The sequence below is a fragment of the Phalacrocorax carbo genome, chromosome 3 (assembly GCF_963921805.1).
Source record: "Phalacrocorax carbo chromosome 3, bPhaCar2.1, whole genome shotgun sequence".
Lineage (NCBI taxonomy): Eukaryota > Metazoa > Chordata > Aves > Suliformes > Phalacrocoracidae > Phalacrocorax > Phalacrocorax carbo.
Window position 1 is genome coordinate 46,848,598 of NC_087515.1, and position 19,609 is coordinate 46,868,206.

Here is a 19,609-nt window from a genome sequence, read left to right on the forward strand (position 1 = left end):
ACTCCCTGGGCAGCCTGTTTCGCTGCTCTGTCACCATCACAGGAAAGAAGTTTTTTCTGATATTCAGGTGGAACTTCCTGTGTTCCAACTTGTGCCCATTGCCCCTTGCCCTGCCCTTGGGCACCACTGAAAAGAGTCTGGCCCCATCCTCTTGACACCCACCCTTTAGATATTTATAAGTATCGATGAGATCCCCCCTCAGTCTTCTCCAGGCTGAACAAACCCAAGTCTCTCAGCCTTTCCTCATATGGGAGATGCTCCAGTCCTCTGATCATCTTGGTAGCTCTCCACTGGACTTGCTCAAGGAGTTCCACGTCTTTCTTAAACTGGGGGCCCCAAAACTGGACACTCCAGATGTGGTCTCACCAGGGCAGAATAGAGGGGGAGGATAACCTCCCTCGACCTGCTGGCCACACTCCTTTGAATGCAGCTTCTTGGCTGCAAGGGCACATTGCTGGCTCATGGTCACCTTGTTGTCCACCAGCACTCCCAGGCCCTTCTCAGCAGAGCTGCTTTCCAGCACATCAATCCCCAAGCTGTACCAGGGCATGCGGTTGTTCCTCCCCAGGTGCAGGACATTTGCTTTTGTATACCTTATACTGTAAGGTATACAGATAGTATAGGTCAGCTCTGAGAGTTTAAGTTTTTCTACCTACATAATCTTTGATCAGTATTGTCACATCTGTACTTAAAAACATTCTTACATAGCTTCTTCTACCAGTTCCTTCCCTTACGATGAGAATGTTCTTCCTAAAAAAATGGAAAAGCAGTTAGCCCTCTCCCTTTTCCTCCTCAAGAAGCAAAAGTGCCAATATCTTTTCTGATTTGTATTAAATCATTCAAAGCTGCCCCAAAGATTACTTTTTATTTCACATTAAAAAAAAAAAAAAGTTTCTCAGTCTAAATTAGCTCCAGAAGTGTTGAAAACACTTTCACAGCAAAAAACAAAAACGGAAAAGGCAACTGAATTTAAGGCACATGGTATTTGTCTGTGTCACCTCACCAGATATAGAGACCATGTGGTCTCTATATTCAAAACCAAAGTTAATGTCAAACTTAAAAAAAAGAAAAATCAAAGTAAAACAATAATAATAAAAAGTTAGACCACTGGGACAAATTGAGAAGTGTTCTCACTTATTTTTCCTTTTCTTACACAGAAAAGTTGTCCTTCGTTTGTAACTAGAAAAAAGGGAAAGAAAACAGCTTAGGCAAACTGGTATGTTTTGGCAGAAATGGAACAGTTCCTGGCCATTCACACCACCTGTTTCACAATCCTAGCTAGTCTATGGTTCTGGCCTCTACCTCTAATGCATGAGAAACAGACCAAATTCTGTGCAAAGAATATGCTTATAGCATAGAATAGGGACATAAGCAGGTGAAATATTGCTCCTTTTTCTTAGATGAAGATCCGTTACATTCCAGCAGGACATACTGAGACTGTAAAGTTAACACAATATGTCTCACAGGTATTCACACTTTTTCTTTCATACATAAGGTTCTAATTCAGGAAGGTTTTTAAGATCATGCCTGATTCATTCTAATCATCTTGGCTACTCAGGCTGACACATGTTTTTTTGGGTTAAGAGCTGTTGATGTTGTAATTTAATAAAACCACTTAGACCTTACAAAAAATACAACACCATACAGGAAAACATGGTAGTTACTTACGAATCCACATGATTTTCAAAGGAAAGGAGGATTGGAAAGGGCGATGTCTTAAATGCACATTCAGCAATAGCTTCTATTACTTCCTAAAGAAACAAAATACATAGTTACAAATTTATGTCTCTACAGAAACAGCATTTTGGTCTTTGAAGACAGAAAAGACCCAAAGATGTCTGAAATCATATCCAAACTGCCAGAAATCAGACCTTCTGTTCTAAACATCCCAGAAAGGATGTGCTTTTGCAGCAACCAATTTTTTCAACCTGAACTGTAATCAAATCTCCAAAATGTCTGATAAGCCTCAAGCACCACATTTCTCAAGAAATGATTTATGTCTGCCTAAGTCAATAGTTTAAATGTAAAACTTGGTCTTTGTGTGGAGTTGTTCCATGCCTAAAGCTATGACTTTCATGAACTATTTTGCATAATAATAAACTCTCTGACAAATGCATATCTTATAAACATCATCAGCACAAGCACGTATCCATAAAATACTTAGTTACTCTGACTCACAAGTTTTAGTTCCCTCTTTTTTGATGAGAGAAATCCCTCTAAGGCAAAAGAAAGAAAAAATAAAGAAACATTACTGAGTTAAAACAGTTGGCTGTGTAGTAATCATCAGGGAGCTCAGAAACTGAAACTTCGGTAGAAGTTTTCTTTCAGCTCTGATGGAAAATCACAGAATCCCAGGTTGGAAGGGACCTCAGGGATCACCTAGTCCAACCTTTCGAGGAAGAATGCAGTCTAGACAAGATGGCCCAGAACCCTGTCCAGCCAACTCTTGAAAGTGTCCAACGTGGCTGAGTCAACCACTTCCCTGGGGAGATTATTCCAATGGTTGACTGTTCCCAGTGTGAAAAATTTATCTCTCATGTCCAATCAGAATCTCCCCAAGAGCAACTTGTGTCCATTCCCCCTTGTCCTCTCCATGTGACTCCTTGTAAAAAGGGAGTCTCCATCTTCTTTGTAACTACCCCTTAAGTACTGGTACATGGTGATGAGATCCCCTCTGAGCCTCCCTCTCTCAAGGCTGAACAAACCTAGTTCTCCCAGCCTGTCCTCATATGGCAGGCTTCCCAGTCCTCTGATGATCTTGGTGGCCCTTCTCTGGACCCCTTGCAGCCTGTCCACATCCTTTTTGTACAGTGGGGACCAGAACTGTACACAGTACTCCAGGTGTGGCCTGACAAGTGCTGAGTAGAGAGGGATGATGACTTCTTTCTCTCTGCTGGCGATGCCCTTTTGATGCAACCCAGCATCCTGTTGGCCTTCTTGGCCGCAGCAGCGCACTGTTCGCTCATGTTGAGCTTTCTGTCCACCGGGACCCCCAGGTCCCTTTCCACCGAGCTGCTCTCCAGCCAGGTGGATCCCAGCCTGTGCTGCACTCCTGGATTATGTTTTCCCAGGTGCATCACCTTACATTTGTGGCATCTGCAAAGCTAGTAGAAGTATCATTTGATAACACAAAATTTTAGTGGGATGTACAATAGTAATGGGTGCACGATTAATAAGCTCACTGTTACAAGTTACTCAATGTTTCCCTATTGGAACACAAATCTTTTTTTCAAAAGAACTTACAAAACACTGAAGACTTTCCATATGCATTGCTATCAAACTCTGGAGTTCATAAGAACCCATAAGCCTGTTCCCTCCCAAATCATAAAGATGACTAAAACCTAAAAGATTTATTTTAAACAAGCCTCCTCTGGGGATTCATTTTGTTGATTTTCTGTACTTTTAAAGGCTCAGTTGAGAAGCATAACAGTAAGAAATCCATTTCCTAAAATGAAAGCTGAGCTTCTGGTACATTCTTCTGATGTTGGACTGCAGAATCCAGGGCTGGAAGGAAGGCACAAGCCATCTCAAGGTTTGCTGATATGAACTAGGATACAAACAAAATTTACAGTCTTCATGTAAGTAGAAAAAACCCAGCTCATGCACAAATTATTGTGGTATATGATGAAAAACTAGCTCTCAGCACACACAGGTGGTGAACACTATATTTAATAAACTGCAATCACAAAATATTTAAGTGCTTCACATATCACTAACCGTTTGCGTGCTTCAACTAAGACCACTTCTAGTCTTTAAAGAAAGCAGAAAGGCAAAGAGTTTATTGAAAGAATAAATGGTGCAGAAGGCTGGGTGAGGGCAGGTAGGAAGCTGCAGTTTCACAGAAGTGGTTGTCCCATGAGGGACCGCACAACAGAGTGATTCTCCCTGCACACTTTCTTTCCAACTCCAACAAATCACTAAGTGCTGGTACCCCTGCGACGCTGTTCAGAACCAGTGGGATTTGCAAAAGCATCTAAGGCAATTTTGCTATTACAAGAGAACAGCAGTGCTGAGAATCAGGTTACAAACATTAAGTCCTCCCATCTTGATGCTCTCCACCCAGATCATTAGAACTGGCTTGGTCCCCACCCACCTGCACCCTCCCCTTGGTTACAGAGCATCATGCAGGGTTTAAGAATACTTGAGGCTGGGTATAAGAGGTACTGCCAAAAGCAGTTCTGAGGCCTTTCTTGCTCCTACACACTGCTCAAGCTGTGGAGTAAATCCAGAAATTTCTTTTAAACTGCCTTTTCAACTGCAAGAAGGGACGAAGTCCAGCATGCATGGGAAAAATATCCTGAAAGAGTAAAATCAGGATTACACCAATGAAATCTGAGGATGAAAAGCTCAAGCACCGGTTCAGTGGAGAAACAGGTATGCTGGTGTTTCAGTCTTCTGCATTGAAATGTAAATGCAAATTCTCTATGGTCAGAGAGGAACAATGTGATAAGTTCCGTACTTTACTCCAGCTGCAGAATGACTCACCTGAAACAGGTCTCCAATGTATATATAAAATGCACGCACACAGGTTCCTGGTTATGGCATGAAAAATACTGTTGGTTCCCTATAGGATCTCACCCTGGCAGCAGCTCACAATCTGAAGCTGAGAATAACCTTACTGATTTCTGCATGTCATGAAGCAAGCTAAAAACCAATCAAACAAAACCCCACAAAAATCCCAGCAACATAAGGGAGTATATATTGCTTCTGTCTCCACACTTCAGAAAGCCTATCTGAGGCAGTGAATACTGACAGACTGAATAGAAGCATTGTGTGCTGTGGTCATGCCAAAAGCGTGAGCCGATAAATGATTCAGCATTAAAGACCCAGTGATCACTCTGAATTGATTTGCACACTTCTGACACATTATTTCACTATCATTTTGCTCTTCCTTAGCCAAGCAGCACACTTCCAGTGTTGAAACGAAACCAGCAATTGATTTACTTTTACATTTTTTCTGCATGGAATAAAAATATTTGCCCTGAAGAGCAACAGATGAAATAGTTCTGAGTAGATTTAAATTACCTTCCAATATCTCTCCTGCAAGCACAATGCCTAAGGTTAAGCATCTAAATAATCAGCAATAATCCTCATTTCTGCTAATGATCCTTTTAAGAATCAGATTAACTTTGTTTTAAATTCCTGCTCATGACCAAAGGAGTTGAGAGCTATCTTCCCTAATTAAAAGACTTCCAGCAATCAAGCTCTATGCCAATAAATGTAATTGGCTTCATATAAACATAACTGGGAAGTTAATAATAAACATGCAAGAAGGTTGTGTTTTATGTTTTCATGTGATTAAATCAATGAAGAGTTAGGGAAAACATTGAAAAGAAGAGAAAACACTTTGAAATGTTGAAAAAAGAGGAAACAAACTGAAAAAAACAAAGCAGTGTTCTGGTGCATGAGGAGGGTGATTTGGCTGTGTGGCAGTATTGTCTGCTTTTTCTCCCTAATGGAAGGCACTAGAAGACAAAAAAGTCCCCAACAACTCATGCTCCAAGTGTGGGAGACATGCTTCAAAGCTGTAGCTAGTAGAGAAGCTACACCAAATACCTGTAACATAATGAAATTCAGTAATGAATATTTTCCATGTCTTCTTGCATACTGGTAAATCTAGAAATGTATTTCCATGGCGAGTTCATGTCTCAGATGAACAAGAATTATTTCTTCACACTTCAAAAATTATATCCTGATGCATCATTATAAGCTGTGTTGACTATCAATCTTAATACTATAAAGAAACACCTCCTTTAACACCTTTGATCAAAATAATCTTCAACAAGAAATTAACAATTTAAAGTTATTGCTAAGAGTATATTATCTACCTTTTATTATAGAAAAAGGAAATGGAAGACGAAATTCAGAAATACAGATTATATGTTTAAGGTCTGAATGGTACAAATCTCTCATCAGACCCTCCAAAGATACTAATTTTTCTTTTTCATCCTCCAATGCTTCAAATCTAATACCAAGTATCAGAGATAAGGTTAATGTTGCACACACTGCTATTCACTTTTTCAATAGTTAATAAAATTATGAGTGTCTGGTCCCTGTGATGGGACCTGCCCAACTGGGCATGAGTAGCCTGTTCTCTGCTCATAGGAACTTAAAGGCTTGCAAGTTGTAGAGGTTTCCACGATAGCTGCTGTTTCCTACCTCAATTCAGCACTTTTGTCTCCCACTCCTGCTTACCGGGCAGAGAAGAGAAAAAGAATACATTGACACATTGGTTATTGCTGTTCAAATCCTTGTGGCCTTCAGTCCTAGTTCTCCCCCCTGCCACGTGCTATGGAGCTCTAAGACAAACCAGTCCTTCCCTCCCCATCCTCCCGGTTCCAGACCCATCCATAGACGTGTTTTACACTGGTCCTGGTCCTTCAGCCCTGGCTGTGGTCTACCCTGCTTCTCCCCCTTCATGAGATCTGCTGCAGGGACATCCACAGGATTATGGACCTGGGCACTAAGCCCAGCCCCCAGATGGCACAGATTATTACACTGCGTAATCCCTTTTCCTGTGACTGCTACAATCACCAAGAACTTCTTCCTGTGCAAAGTCCAAATCCTGCAGCTCTTCTCTTCCGATGATTTTGTATGTGCTCCAAAATCTCCTCTTAAAACACCTTTTTGACCTCGCATTCCTCTTCCTTTCCACCTTTGCAGTACTATTCTCACAGTGTATTTGTGATGCATTTTACATGAAAGAAACCATCCCAGCTAAAGCCAAACACACCAGCGTTCTCTGTAGCTGTACCTTGAAGGATATTTCAGTTGTCATAGTGAATCCGTGTGTAATGACCGGCTCTTCTTCAGCTGTTCGCCCTTTCCAGCAGTCCAGCTCCACACAGCGGCAGCCTGACAAAAGCACTTGCCGATACATCTCCACTGATGAGTTACCGGCCAGCTGTCCAGCTGCGACAGCACGAAAAACATGAAAAAAAAGGGAAGTCATTTTGGGCCTCAGGAATAAATACAAATAATCTAACAATAATTAGAGTTAACAGCATCTTCTACCCTCGACCGAGAGGAATAACATCCAAAGGCATACAGAAAGCATAAGAATGTAATGGAAATAACTGAGGCATTGTCAGTGTCATGGTTTGGATTCTGCCCTCAGTTAAACTGCTGTGAGTGAGGAGAAATAACCAAACTGAAGCCAATTTGAACACTTCTGATAGACAACATTGGGAAGGGAAGGGAAGGGAAGGAAAGGTTTTGTTCTAAAAGACTTTGTTATCCTTTGACAAGCAATGTGAAATTCAGAGGCAACTCAGGACAGCAAGATCACATTTTCTCATAACATGCAATACAGTTTAGTATAAGATAAAACAAACCTCCTGCACAGTCACTAATGGTACCATTACTAGGTCTCAGATCAATATTTAATACACTAATCACCGCACTGAGTCGGTCAGTTAAATCTTCTGATGTGATTACATTATGTAGGGAGAAATTGAAACAAACTACCAGTTTTCAACAATGACATAATATAATTCCAAAAATAAACAAGGAAAACTCAGCTTTTTCCAAACTCAGGAAGTATTAAAAAACCTCACAAAAAAACCCCAAACAAACCCCAAAGCAACACAGAAGTCTAGTCGTCTTCAGGGAAGGATATCCAGCCAGGTTGTCTTCATCTGCTGCAACAGGTTTGGTTCCAGTGATATGAATACAAATTTCTTGCACCAGAGAGGTAAAGGTAATGAAAGAATGGCTTAGTCTTTGGTTTAGATGTGAAGAAAATGGATGTAGTTTCCTACTTTCTAGCTGACTTCCTGAGAAGACTTTCATGGATTTCTTGAAGGGAATTCACTTGCTTTTTAAGGAGGCAGTGAGTTCATTTATACTACAGATTCTTTGGTGATGGGAGATATATAAATAATTCATCCAGTCTGGCATATAATATAATACAGATTAATCCTGATTTTATTGTCTCTGTGGTTCTGTGTTTAGGTTTTAAGCTGGGAAATACACGTTTTGGGGTTTGCTTTACTAAATAGCATTTGTCTGCTTTCTCTATGTTTTTACCTTCCACTAAAAACTGTAACAGAAAACCCCTCCTATTTGAAAATTCCTCTTTACCATTTGTGTCTGATACACAAGCTGGAACAATCATAAATACGCCACAAGATATTAACATTACTCCTGTTGAAATCCATAAGATTACTCAGCTCCTGCTGGAACCAATGGGAAATATATGTTTATAACAGAAGAATTTCACCAGTGCTGTAAGGTTCTGAAAATCCAAACGGAGTCATCAAAGTGATGTGTGTCTCTCTTTTTTTTTAGCTTAGCATTTTCCTCTGTTTTCCCTCTAATTATGGCAGTTTATCTTTACTTGCACAAAAGCCTATTTGGTGCAATCCCAATGTCTGGGGTAAGCAGTGACTCTTCTTTGCAGGATGCAAACAAGCACAAGCGTGGCTGAGGGTACAATAGCACACACTTCTGTGTACTTATTCCTAAGCACCTGCTTATGAAAACTTGGCTTTCATTATACAGATCTGCTGAACTCTGCTGCCTAAAAAACTACATTCACTTAGAAAACTGTTTTCATGTTGTCTTTCTTTTCCCTCAAAGCATATTGAATTTGGCTTAACAGACTATTTTATGATTAACAAACTCTACTATACTTCCTGAGAGACTACTGGATGTTATTATTGCCAAGCATTTTGCACTACAAGATCCTTAACCTTCCAAAGTGCTTAACTAAATCATGACATGCATCACTTGCCATATGACACTTCTCCATGCTACCTTACTAGTAAGGCTCAGACTTTCTGGAAGGATTCCTGCTAAGGATAAAAGGATATTCAACTTCCTAAACATTCAGTCTGCAGAAAGGCTCCCAGTCAGAGGGCAAAATGCTAGCAAATGTTTTAATAGTCTCAACAGCTTATTTTCCTGAAATATGGAATATTAGGAATATCCCCTCAAATCTTTTTTGCATATATGATTTATAAACTTATGTTGTGTGACTCTCTCTTTGCATCTATTCCAAACTATCCCTTTAACAGATGCATTCTAAAACGTGCTAACACAGACACTAAAGGGAATACTTCCCATATGGTATTTTTAATATCCTGAGCACAGATGAAAGTATTATATATTCCCTTCTGTAATACATACAGCATCTATAGTAATACCATAATATTTGTATCCCATCATCCTATATTGGATAAGGAGAAAGAGATTTTTGGCAAAAACTTGCTTTTCTAAAGATATAATTGGCCAAATCATAACTGACAGGACACTAAGCAACATGAGACTGTGCTAATTGATATAAGCTGAGGATATGGCCCCTATTTCCTGATACAGCTCAGTTCCACACTTCTATAAGCTGCTCATTCATCAGAAAGTACATCCTTATTGGGTTCCTTCATCACTGTTTTTCCAAACGCAAGTTATTTGCAATACATGGACTTAAAATTTATTTATGGTTTTATGACATGTATCCCCCTAAAACTGGGGGATATTTGGATCCAGGTACTGGGAGTCACCTGACTCTTCACTACTCTAGAAACAGAGGCTGCTTCTGCCCCCTTGCCCACCCATGGCACCACCTTCTCCTGGCACGAAGTGCCTGTGTACTCCCTTTGCCATGCACAAACATAAGTTGCAGAATCTCCTCTCTTCAGGCAAGTGCTGGCAAAGCAATCAGCACTCTGGATCATACGCTGTAGTTTGCAGCATGTAAACTCAGACCCTCATACTGCTGGGAGTCTGGCTCTTGACTCCAGCAGCAAGAGAAGGTGCTGGCAGCTACATTTTTTTTAGACACAGTACATTTAGCTGAATATATTTTCCTTCTGATCTATTTTGCCATACACAGGACAAGTGAATTAGGCCCCAGACTGTGACATGCTCTGCTACTGCTTGTATGTAAGTCAAAATAAGGCTCTCGCTCTATGGCTGTTATCTTTAACACTTTACATTGGACCAAAGCAGGACATGCAGCCAGGCTTGCTCCAGCCAGCAGCAGGAATACACTTGCTGTCAGTATTGATTCGGGCTCACCCAAGCATAAGATGCAACACTTGTGTACGCCAGGAGGGCTGGGGCTGGCCAGCCTCTGAATTTGCATTTCAGCTCAGCCACTAGAAGTGCCCAGGCAGCTCCCATGCTGCAGCCAAGCTACGTGGCAGACACCATGTCTGTCAGAAGAACCAGCATGGGGTACACGGGGTAACCCTCGTCCTAGATGTGGGACCCACTTGAGAGAGACACACTGCATGACCCGCTGAGTCTCTCCAACTGTACTGAGGGAGTGGGACCTTACTTAGAGAGCCCCTCCCCTGCCACTGGCTCTCCATATCTTTGCCTTACAGATTTCAGCTATTTGAAGATCTTCAAATGCTGCTATTGGAGTTGGAGAGGTTACCCAATCCTCAACACAGTTTCACCCTCCTTAAAGAGGGGGGTTCAGAAAATAACATCTCTCTTATTGCAACATGCTCCAACTGGTTGGCCTGAAGAGGCAAATAAGAGAAGGCACAGAGGACCTTGAAAATTCACTAAGCTGCAGTGAATGAAATATTACTTAAAGGAAACAAAACACACTCATGATCTTGACTTTTCTTCTTCTTGAGAATCCAGTATCTCAGATCTGACCAAACAGTATTTTTTTCTAACTCTTTATGTTCACCTCTGTGGCTATTGGAGGAAGCCTCCTCTAGAAATGTTGGTGTCAGCCACTGATCTCTATTAGAATAATTAATTTTGGCTTCAGGAGACAATCTAGATGATTTTTTTTCTCTCCCTTTTGCAAGGTTTCCGCTCACTTTTACAAGCACAAACTCCTTCACTTTGAATATGGCTTCAAAAGAGGGAATCATCATGGGTGAAGAAGGTAAGAAGGGGCAGGTAACCCTTAGGGCAACAAAAAGATGAACTGAGGTTTAATACTGCTAGTAGGAATGCTCAGCTGTCAAATTTAGAGCAGTCATGTAAAACTTCACATAGCAGGAGACCCAAGGAATTTTTACGTGGAGTCTGCTTAATCCAGTAGCCATCTTCTCACAAAAGCCAAACTGCCTCAGAGGAAGATGCAAGAGAGTTGCAGATGGGAATCACCATCTTATTGAAGCTATTTTTTTAAATACAGGATTTTTTTCATACAGTATATTTTTTTATATATAGGATTTAGTTTGAGAGCAGGGCACTGAACTGGTATCTTGGAAAGTTCCATCTACGACCTTCCACACAGATCATCTTTCCACTTTGTGAAGCAACAACAGCTTTCCCTCCATTGATTTATTTTTATTAATGGCTATGTTAATTCAACACTGTAACTGTGGAAGCTGCTTCCACAGTTGCGTTGAATTGGCCATAGGGAGCAGACAGTGATCTGTAGTTTCCTTCCTGTGAAGTGAAGTCAACATGTTCAAATTAACTTAATCTCTGAAAACTTAGCCCTTTTCCTCAGTGTTACACAAGCTTTTATGATATTCTGAACTGGAATCAGGAAAAATAATGATAGCTGGAAGGTAAAAAAATTCCCCCAGAAACTGCTGATGGGTGGAAGAGCTGCACAATAACCACTACTCCTCCTTTTTACCCATTAGTCCTCTTGCTAAGATAAGCCATGACCCCAGTGCCAGGAAGAACCTCATTTATCTGCCTTAGATTGCTTGACAGGATTAGCTGGGTCTGCTGGTGGGGAACAACTACGGCTCTTCCTCAGCTCAGCTTCTCTCTGCTGCAAGAGCTCCCAGAGCTCTCCTACCCCCTAGTCCATCAGGAATGATGTGGAGGGGCTGGAAGACAGCAGAGCCTTTGGTCTTGCCATCCAATCACCTGAGCTCAGCACAGCTCGAGAGGCACAAAGCAGCCAGCCAAAAACTGCTCTTGCTGGTACGACAAACTCATGCTCAAAGCAGGCACTGCCCAGTGTTCCTTCCCTTCCATATGGTGATGTCATCTTGCAAACTGTGAAGATATTGTCTTGGAAGCTTTTAAGGTGAAGAAGGCTTCAAGGAAGTGTTGAATGCAGATAATAGGCACCAACAGCTAGGACTGAGGAATAGCTGAGAATAGAAAAGCTGGAGGATGGTAGAGGAGAGGCTAGAGCAGCAATGAAGAAGAGAACATGCCCCTCATGAGGTATTTTTCTAGAAATAATTGGAAGTACTGGGCTGTAAGCAGAGAAGCAGGTGCTTAGGGTAAGTGGTATAGTCCCATATTGGCTATACGCGCTAAACTGAGAGCTCTGCAACCTTCTGTTGCTATTATTTTTCCTCTTAGCCAAAGACAAAACATATGTTAAAGGCTTGTGGTTTTCATATTTTGCATTTCACATACACAGCAGCAAGTTGCATAGCCATCAAAGTGTGCAATGCTGCTGCTGATACGTAATCATTTGTCTTTGACTTTGGGTGCTGCTGAGATAAATGCTGCAAAGTCATTCCCCACTGTGACAACAGCAATAAACTGAGGTGAGAAACCAGAAAAAAAGCAGGGTTGCACATTAAGGGTTCAAAGGAGTAAACAAATAAATATGACACCAGTGAGAAAAAAGATGAGACACAGTAAAAAAAAGTTTCCAAAAGATGACATTCCTTTAAGTTAGCCTAGGTTCATCACAAATAATTTCTTTCTTCATGGATTTTTACCTTTGTTCTTAAAAATTACATTTCCCTAAGAAAAAGAAAGCAGTAACACTTCTAAATAAATAATCAGGACTTGATGTACTGCCAAGGGCTTCTACTAAAGGCTAGGAAAATGATCAGGGTAATTAAAAATAAATTCAGAGTGTGCATATGTTTCTTTTTATGTTATAATGTTTCTTTGTGCATGCTTTTTCTGAGTAAAAAACTAACAAAGGGGGAGATAACTGGTAGGGCATTAAGCACAGTAATCATGAAGTCTTGCTAGACGGAACAGTTTTCTTATTGTCCTAATAATTATTACATGACTAGTTGCTATTTCACAGTTCAAATGAGGGCAGAGGTGCTACCAAAGCTTCCCTTCCAAAGCCATGAGCACTTGAGCAGACTCTACAACATCTTGGGAAAAAGAACAGTCTGCCACAATTAATTTTACAGGTTTCAGCTAAACTAAGTCCTTGTTGGAAGAAAGCAAATGGCAATATGACCGCTGTATCTGGTCTAGCCTCAAAGCAAAATCTAAAGGCTGTCAGTTTTTGTAACACAGAGATAAAAATCACATCATTAATCCCATTGTCAGCCAGCTGCCACACATTTACTGAACATAATGAACCCACTAAAAGGGAAGGGCATGTGTTTTGTGCCTCTAAATGTGAAAATACACACTCACAAATGGAATTTGAAAGAGACCAAAACTTATTTTGCAACCGGAGTTTACTCCAATTTACTCCTCCGAATTTTCTAAGCCAGGAATATTATGTTAAATTAAGACTGAGAATCATACTTCTAAATGGATTTTCTGAAATTATTTAGAAACGCAGGCCAAGAAATCTGTAGATACAATCTGAGATGATTTGCAGACTTTTACATACAGTTCAAAGTGAATTTGGAAAGTTTCAAGGTAAACTTCCCTTCTAAAATAATTAAGTATTTTAGGTTGTTTAACTGCACTGTTGTGCAGTTAAAAATTCAGAATGGGTTGGACTAATAATGAATTTCCATCCTTAATTCTTTGTTGTTTAGTTTCTGTGCTTCTGGACCTTTGGAACATGACTGTGTCCTGATCAGCCCTGATTAAAATGTGTGGTATGGTTCTCGCTACAAATTCATGCTGGTCAAGGGGAGAACAGTATTTTGTCACTTCAGGCCAACTTTGAACTGCACCGTCTGTTCTCCCTGGGGGCCTATGCTTCCCATATTTGTACAACAGCTTTACTGTTTTTTTCCAGAAAATCTGTATAAAGCTGCAGCATTTGGCTTAAGTGAGTCCTAATCTTCATTGACAGAACAAAGTCCATACAGGAGGTAAGAGGCCTGCAAAATGTAACTAAAAATTGCTTTTGCTTTGGACATGTCTGCACTCTTCCAAAGAGCATAAATTTCTGCATATTGGAATCATAACTTAAAAGTGGCCACACTGATTTTAATTCAGAGAAACAAAATAGCTGTCAAGCCAAATACTTATGTGACAAGTTTTAGTACAAAACACATTTTACAGCCAAGATATAAATCTCTGAAAAATGGTGTCTAATGGAAACAATGACAGTTTGTTCACTTTATGAAAGCACTAGAAGGTGCTGTAGAAAGTGCTATAACAAACACAAACCAGATGAAAGTAAGTACCACATGGTCTGTTTAAACTGGGCATCACCAATGTGCGGTTTTGTTTATGTTTTTATGTTTTGGCATACTGGCATTCTGAAGAACCTGGTCAGTCAAGGCACGCACTGTAGCATTGGGGTTTTTTTGTTGTTGTTTGTTTGGGGGTTTTTTTTTGCATAATGCTAAGACATTAGCAAACATGACAAGACAAAGCAAACATCAAATCAAATAGAACACCCTATGCATATCTGCTTGCCAAAAATGCTTGTTCTTACATAAACTAAACTGAAATTGTGAATTTACAATTATTTTCTCACAAGTTAACAGCATCTTAGACTAGAAAACCAGTGCCAAAAGTTGTGTTCCTAACCTGTCTTATTTTCTTCAGAATGCTTCTTAAAGCATTGTTGATACAAATTGTCAATACAAATAGAAAACAACACAGTTCAGACTCGTTAACTCTAATTCAAATTAACATGAGCTTCTGAGTGCTCAGTCTTTTTAAAAACATGACAGCACCCGAAAATTTCAGCTCAGACGTTAGATATAGTCAAAGACCAGATTTCCATTCCTTGCAGATACGAACAGACTGTCAGAAAGTTATGTGCCATGTTGGGACCTCTATAATCTCTAAACTGAAAAAAATTTCATGGAGCTCAACAAACTGTCAGATTTAATGTTTAGAGGCAAATTTATTAGCAACAGAGATGTTTCCCATATTCTGCTTCGCACACTTGTTTGGCTATCCTTCGCTGTCATAAAAAGTACATAGTTCCCTATCCTCCCGAAATAAGGACCTTAATCTGGAATCCTGTCTAAGCTGAGGGAAACTTTCCAGGGGCTCCACTAGGCTTCAGACCAGACTTTATCTGAACAACGCAACTGCTGCTCACCTATTAATAAAAGTATGTTTGATATGTGTGTGTAGCAGCTAGAACAATCAAGCGTGATCCTTGCTTCCCTGAAGACTCAGCTCCACCACCATTTACTGTTGATGCTTTTACTGTATTTTATGGTATCACTGCAAATATGCTATGAAGTTTTGCAAGATAAGAAATCAGATGTCTCCAACACTGTACCTGTGAGGTAGGTGTTGTGTGAAGAATTGATGAAATAGTGTGACAGTGGTTGAGACATATCTTCGTTTAAATCCAGTTTCTCAGGTGGGACAACACCGTTTTCTTCTCCACTCAGATATCGCATAAATCCATCCACTGATATCTGTCCTGAGAGAAAGAGAGATCCAGGGAAAGCATCAATTAATTTCAAGTATAGATTTTGCGACATACAGATGTTACGTTCAATATATGCCTACACAAAGGTGTATGTGAAAGACCATATAATTATCAGACTGGTCTTCATCTAGTATATTCTTTTGTTACTATTACCTTATTTTCAGCCATATAGATTGCAGGTAATACACATCCCTTTACCTGTACCAAAGATAAATAATTTCATAATCTGTGTCTCCACACAATCAAAGGCAAAGGGGAATCAGAGTTACAGAGGGCTGTAAGAACAGAGGAAATAAACTGACGCCTATCAAGGAAAGGGGTTTTCTAGGAACAAAAGAAAGCATGCTTGCCAGAGAAAGCCAAGAAACCAGCGAACAGAAAGCCACACACAGAAACAGGTAATCTTGACCTCTTTTGAATATGGTTCGGTGTGTGTATATGAATGCAACTGAAGTGCGAAGCAAAGCACACTCAATGAATCACCTTTCAGTAGGAACTAAGCTTGGCTTTGTAATTTTTATATTTGTCTTCCAATTCATATCTCACTGGAGTGTCAGCATGAATGATCATTTCATATGCTGTTGGCAAATTAGAAAGCTGAGTCCTATCCTCAGCTTAAATATCACCATTGATCTCAGTGGAGCTCTGCTTATTACATCAGGATGAATTTCTCTGTCAAACCTTCTGCATGAAGTTGATTTCAGGGTTAGTGTTGATTTGTACATTTAGAGTAAAAAAAAAAATCCAGTCATCTATATTTGAAGATAAATGCTTAACTGAACAAATTTGAGACATTTTTCTTTGCCTAGTGTTTTTGTTATTTTGTCTAGATTTTATCTGTAGATTTACTCAACCACTTAGCTTTAGTTAATTCAAATACTGCCTATAGTAAAACAGATCATCTGTATCTCTGAAGAACCTTGAAGCAGCTACTTGCCTAGTGACTCCCAACAATGAGAATTTCCTACTTCTTGTCCCCAATCCAAAATATTCTGCATAGTATCTTTACTGAAAAAAAACTTAATCGACTGACTATGGCATTGAAAAATGGAAGACTTCAGTTCTAGCCCTAACTCTGCTCCCCTCTCCTTTTATCCTAAAACATATAAACTTACACATATTTTCCTAGTATATGAAAAAGTAACAGGCAGCCCTGCAGCATTTTTGTAAAACTTGTACCCACTTGATGCAAATATAGTATGTAAAGCATTTACTTAAAATCTGTGCTTGGACCCTGGGATTTGGCTGTTGATCAGAGAGGAATAGATGTAACAGTCTTAAGCAGATGCCTCATTTTCAACAACCCAAGATGGTGGCACTAAATGAACCTATTCATATGACAAGAAATGTAGTGACAATACAGAGCAATGCAATTATCATTCATTCTTATGACAACAATTGTAAGATGGTTGGAAGGAAAAACATCAAGTCCATCCACTATTTTAAGACTGTAATCCGAGTGCGATCTTGTCAGGCTCCACAGCTGCTTTGTTATAGTGTACTTTCCTTTTCACAAGAAAAAATATAAGATGGAGAAGATCAAGAAAAAACCGCCACTAAGGTTTTTCATGAAACTAAAAATTTGCAACCAACCTATCTGCTGCATGAATCATTCAGAGAGACGTTATGAGTGTAAACAGTATTAGGCACTATTCATGTAGTTTGCTTGAGCTAAAATCCACTTACGAGAAGCATTCTGCACCAAGTTCACTGGAATATAGGTATGATCTGTGGTGTACATTCACAAGCAACATCATCCGGAAAAAACAGGTAAGATCTGAATGAATAGCTGCTACATGGCGAACTGGCAAAGTCACGTCACGTTACAGTGATTTGCAGCTTCTGATGTTTGTGGTAGCTCATCCAGAGTCATCTTCAGTATCTATGTGTTGTTCTCAATGCACTCCTTTCAGCTAGACTAGCAGGTTTATAGTTGCTTTGTCATTACTGCTCCAGGCTAAAATGAAACATAGCAGTTTTCACACACACAGTTCCTCAAAGAAACTCTGGCATCCTAATCACACAGCGTTCAGAAAGAAAGGCTTCTGTCTTGTTATACAGTTACTCAGGTCAATTCCTGTTGATCTCAAAGCGATCTCGGTGTTTAATCCTGAGTATACCTGAAAAACCGGGTCCTTGCAGTCCTTGTTTTCCAGATGGAGTCCTGAGGCTGAGGATAAATTAACTGACTGGACAACACCCCGTGGAAAACCAGTGGGTTAAGCTGGGAGTTGAACTGCACAATCTCTTAAGCCTTACTCACTTGAACACCTTTGGGATGAAAGGAAGCAAGGCCCAGGCCTGCATTTCCTCCCTTCTCTCTTGTAGTTCATTCTGCTTCTTTGCTCCCTTCCACACTGAGGTAAGACAAGGTCTGCAGAATGGTCCTTCTGTGTATCACCACTGGTATTAACATAAATCACAGCAAGTATTATATACACTTATAATTACATATTTTCTGAGTTACAGAGTTATCTGAGCTTATGGCTGCAGAATGCTATTTTCCTCATCATAATTAAGCAGTCAGCATTTCAGAAAGTGAAGCAATTTGCAAGTTCAATTACAGCTGATGTTGCACCAGTGAGAGTTTGACTGTGGAACAGAGATGACAAATGTCAAAGGGACATGGTATCCTGGATATTAAAGAGTAGATTGTTTGTGATCAACATCAATGATATTCTGAGGCCAACTGCAGTGAGGACAATCCTTGGTGGACAGTCATCCAAAATGAAATGGCCTCAATTTATTGGTGAGATTTGTTATCTGTTTTCTTAAACATATTACAAATTTACTTCAGACATTGCCATGAAAAATAATTTGTGTTCAGTTCTTTCCATTACAGCTGTCACCTTTTATCTTCAGATTAGGATAGGAAAGATTAAATGCTATGATTAGATATAAAAAGTTAGTGGGAAAAGAAACACACCAGGCAAAAACACAGGGACAAGACAGATTCACATTTTGTTTTCTTTTTTTTTTTCCCCTCACACATAATTGCCTTAAAATCATCTGAACCCTAGGTCTTTGATGAATCTTTCAAAATAACTGGTGTGCTTTACATACTTAAAATTGTGGAGTTAACTGGCATGTCTTTTTCACTCACCATTGCCATGTTAAACCTGATCTGATGTCACTTGTTAGGACAGAGGCAGAGCCAAAGCTCAGTAGTGTTTGTTGAAATGCTGCCATCAACTTCAACAACGTTTGGTTCAAGACCTTACTACATAACCTTAAGTGCAATGCAAAGAAAGACCAGACTCTAGACAACTCTCTTAGCTACGCTGGCAAAGCTAGACTGAGATGAGCAAACACAGACGTAACTGTAACAGAAGCTATGTCAACAGCTACAGTACTCAGTGAAGATGTTTTCCCCTCTGGGGTTTGGAGTTTACCAACACAAGAAATTTTTTTCCCCCCATCAAATCTCTCTTCTCTAATTTATCTGATTAATTAGAATTTCCCTGTGGGGTCACTCAGTAGTGCTTTAATAAAATACTTCAACAGGACAAACAAAAAACCACCTCCTTTTTCCTGTGGTGTCTGGCCCATTTAAATGTCCAACACTTAAGTATTTCCCAGAGTGCCACGGGAACACCTTCTGCTATACAGTGCAGTGCCTGCCCCAGGGCCTGCAGCTCCTTCTCCTCCTCCTCTCCCTCAGGGCTTGCAGGGCTGGATCCTCAGCCTTTTGCCCCCTCACTCCTCCTTGCCAGCAGCATTTTGCCCTTTCTTAAACTGGTTTCCCCTGAAGTGCCACCAGCATGGCCGAGGGGCCAGGCTGTGCCCTGTGGTGGGGCTCTGACAGCCAATTCAACATGAAAGCAGAAATCAAGGATTCAATTGTTCTGTTTTCAACTTAATGCAAATCCACTTCTGCTCACAGGGCAAGTGCTGTCTCAGCACATCTCTCCAAGAAGCGATCACGTAATTTGCCACAGCTGGATGGCTTGCAAAGTCTGTCAAAACCACCCAGCTTCTACACAGATTGGAAGATGCTCATGTGCTGTTTGATGATTATCATGGTATTTTTTTTTTCTCTGGACTCACTAGACTGAAGAAATTTGTGATGAGTGTCAGCTGCAGGATATTTGGTTGTCAAAGCACACATAAGTGACTGGCTAAAGATTCGTGCAAGCCAAATAAGTAACAGATCAATTTTAATGTTTT

The 19,609-nt window shown here is 40.1% G+C and overlaps 1 protein-coding gene across 9 annotated transcripts in view; it reads right to left on the bottom strand.

Annotated features, from left to right (window-relative positions):
* The window catches only part of PLCB1 (phospholipase C beta 1), a 407,422-nt gene that overhangs the window by 107,500 nt on the left and 280,313 nt on the right, over window positions 1-19,609 (bottom strand). For all 9 annotated transcript variants that reach the window (XR_010372118.1, XR_010372120.1, XR_010372119.1 and 6 more), the window contains 3 exons: window positions 15,287-15,433; window positions 6,755-6,912; window positions 1,669-1,751 (listed from right to left, as the gene is read on the bottom strand). Coding sequence is in view for 6 of the 9 variants with exons in the window: in XM_064446797.1 (XP_064302867.1) it covers window positions 1,669-1,751; window positions 6,755-6,912; window positions 15,287-15,433 (388 nt within the window). In the remaining 3 variants the exon portion in view is untranslated. The remainder of the gene's footprint in view (window positions 1-1,668; window positions 1,752-6,754; window positions 6,913-15,286; window positions 15,434-19,609) is intronic.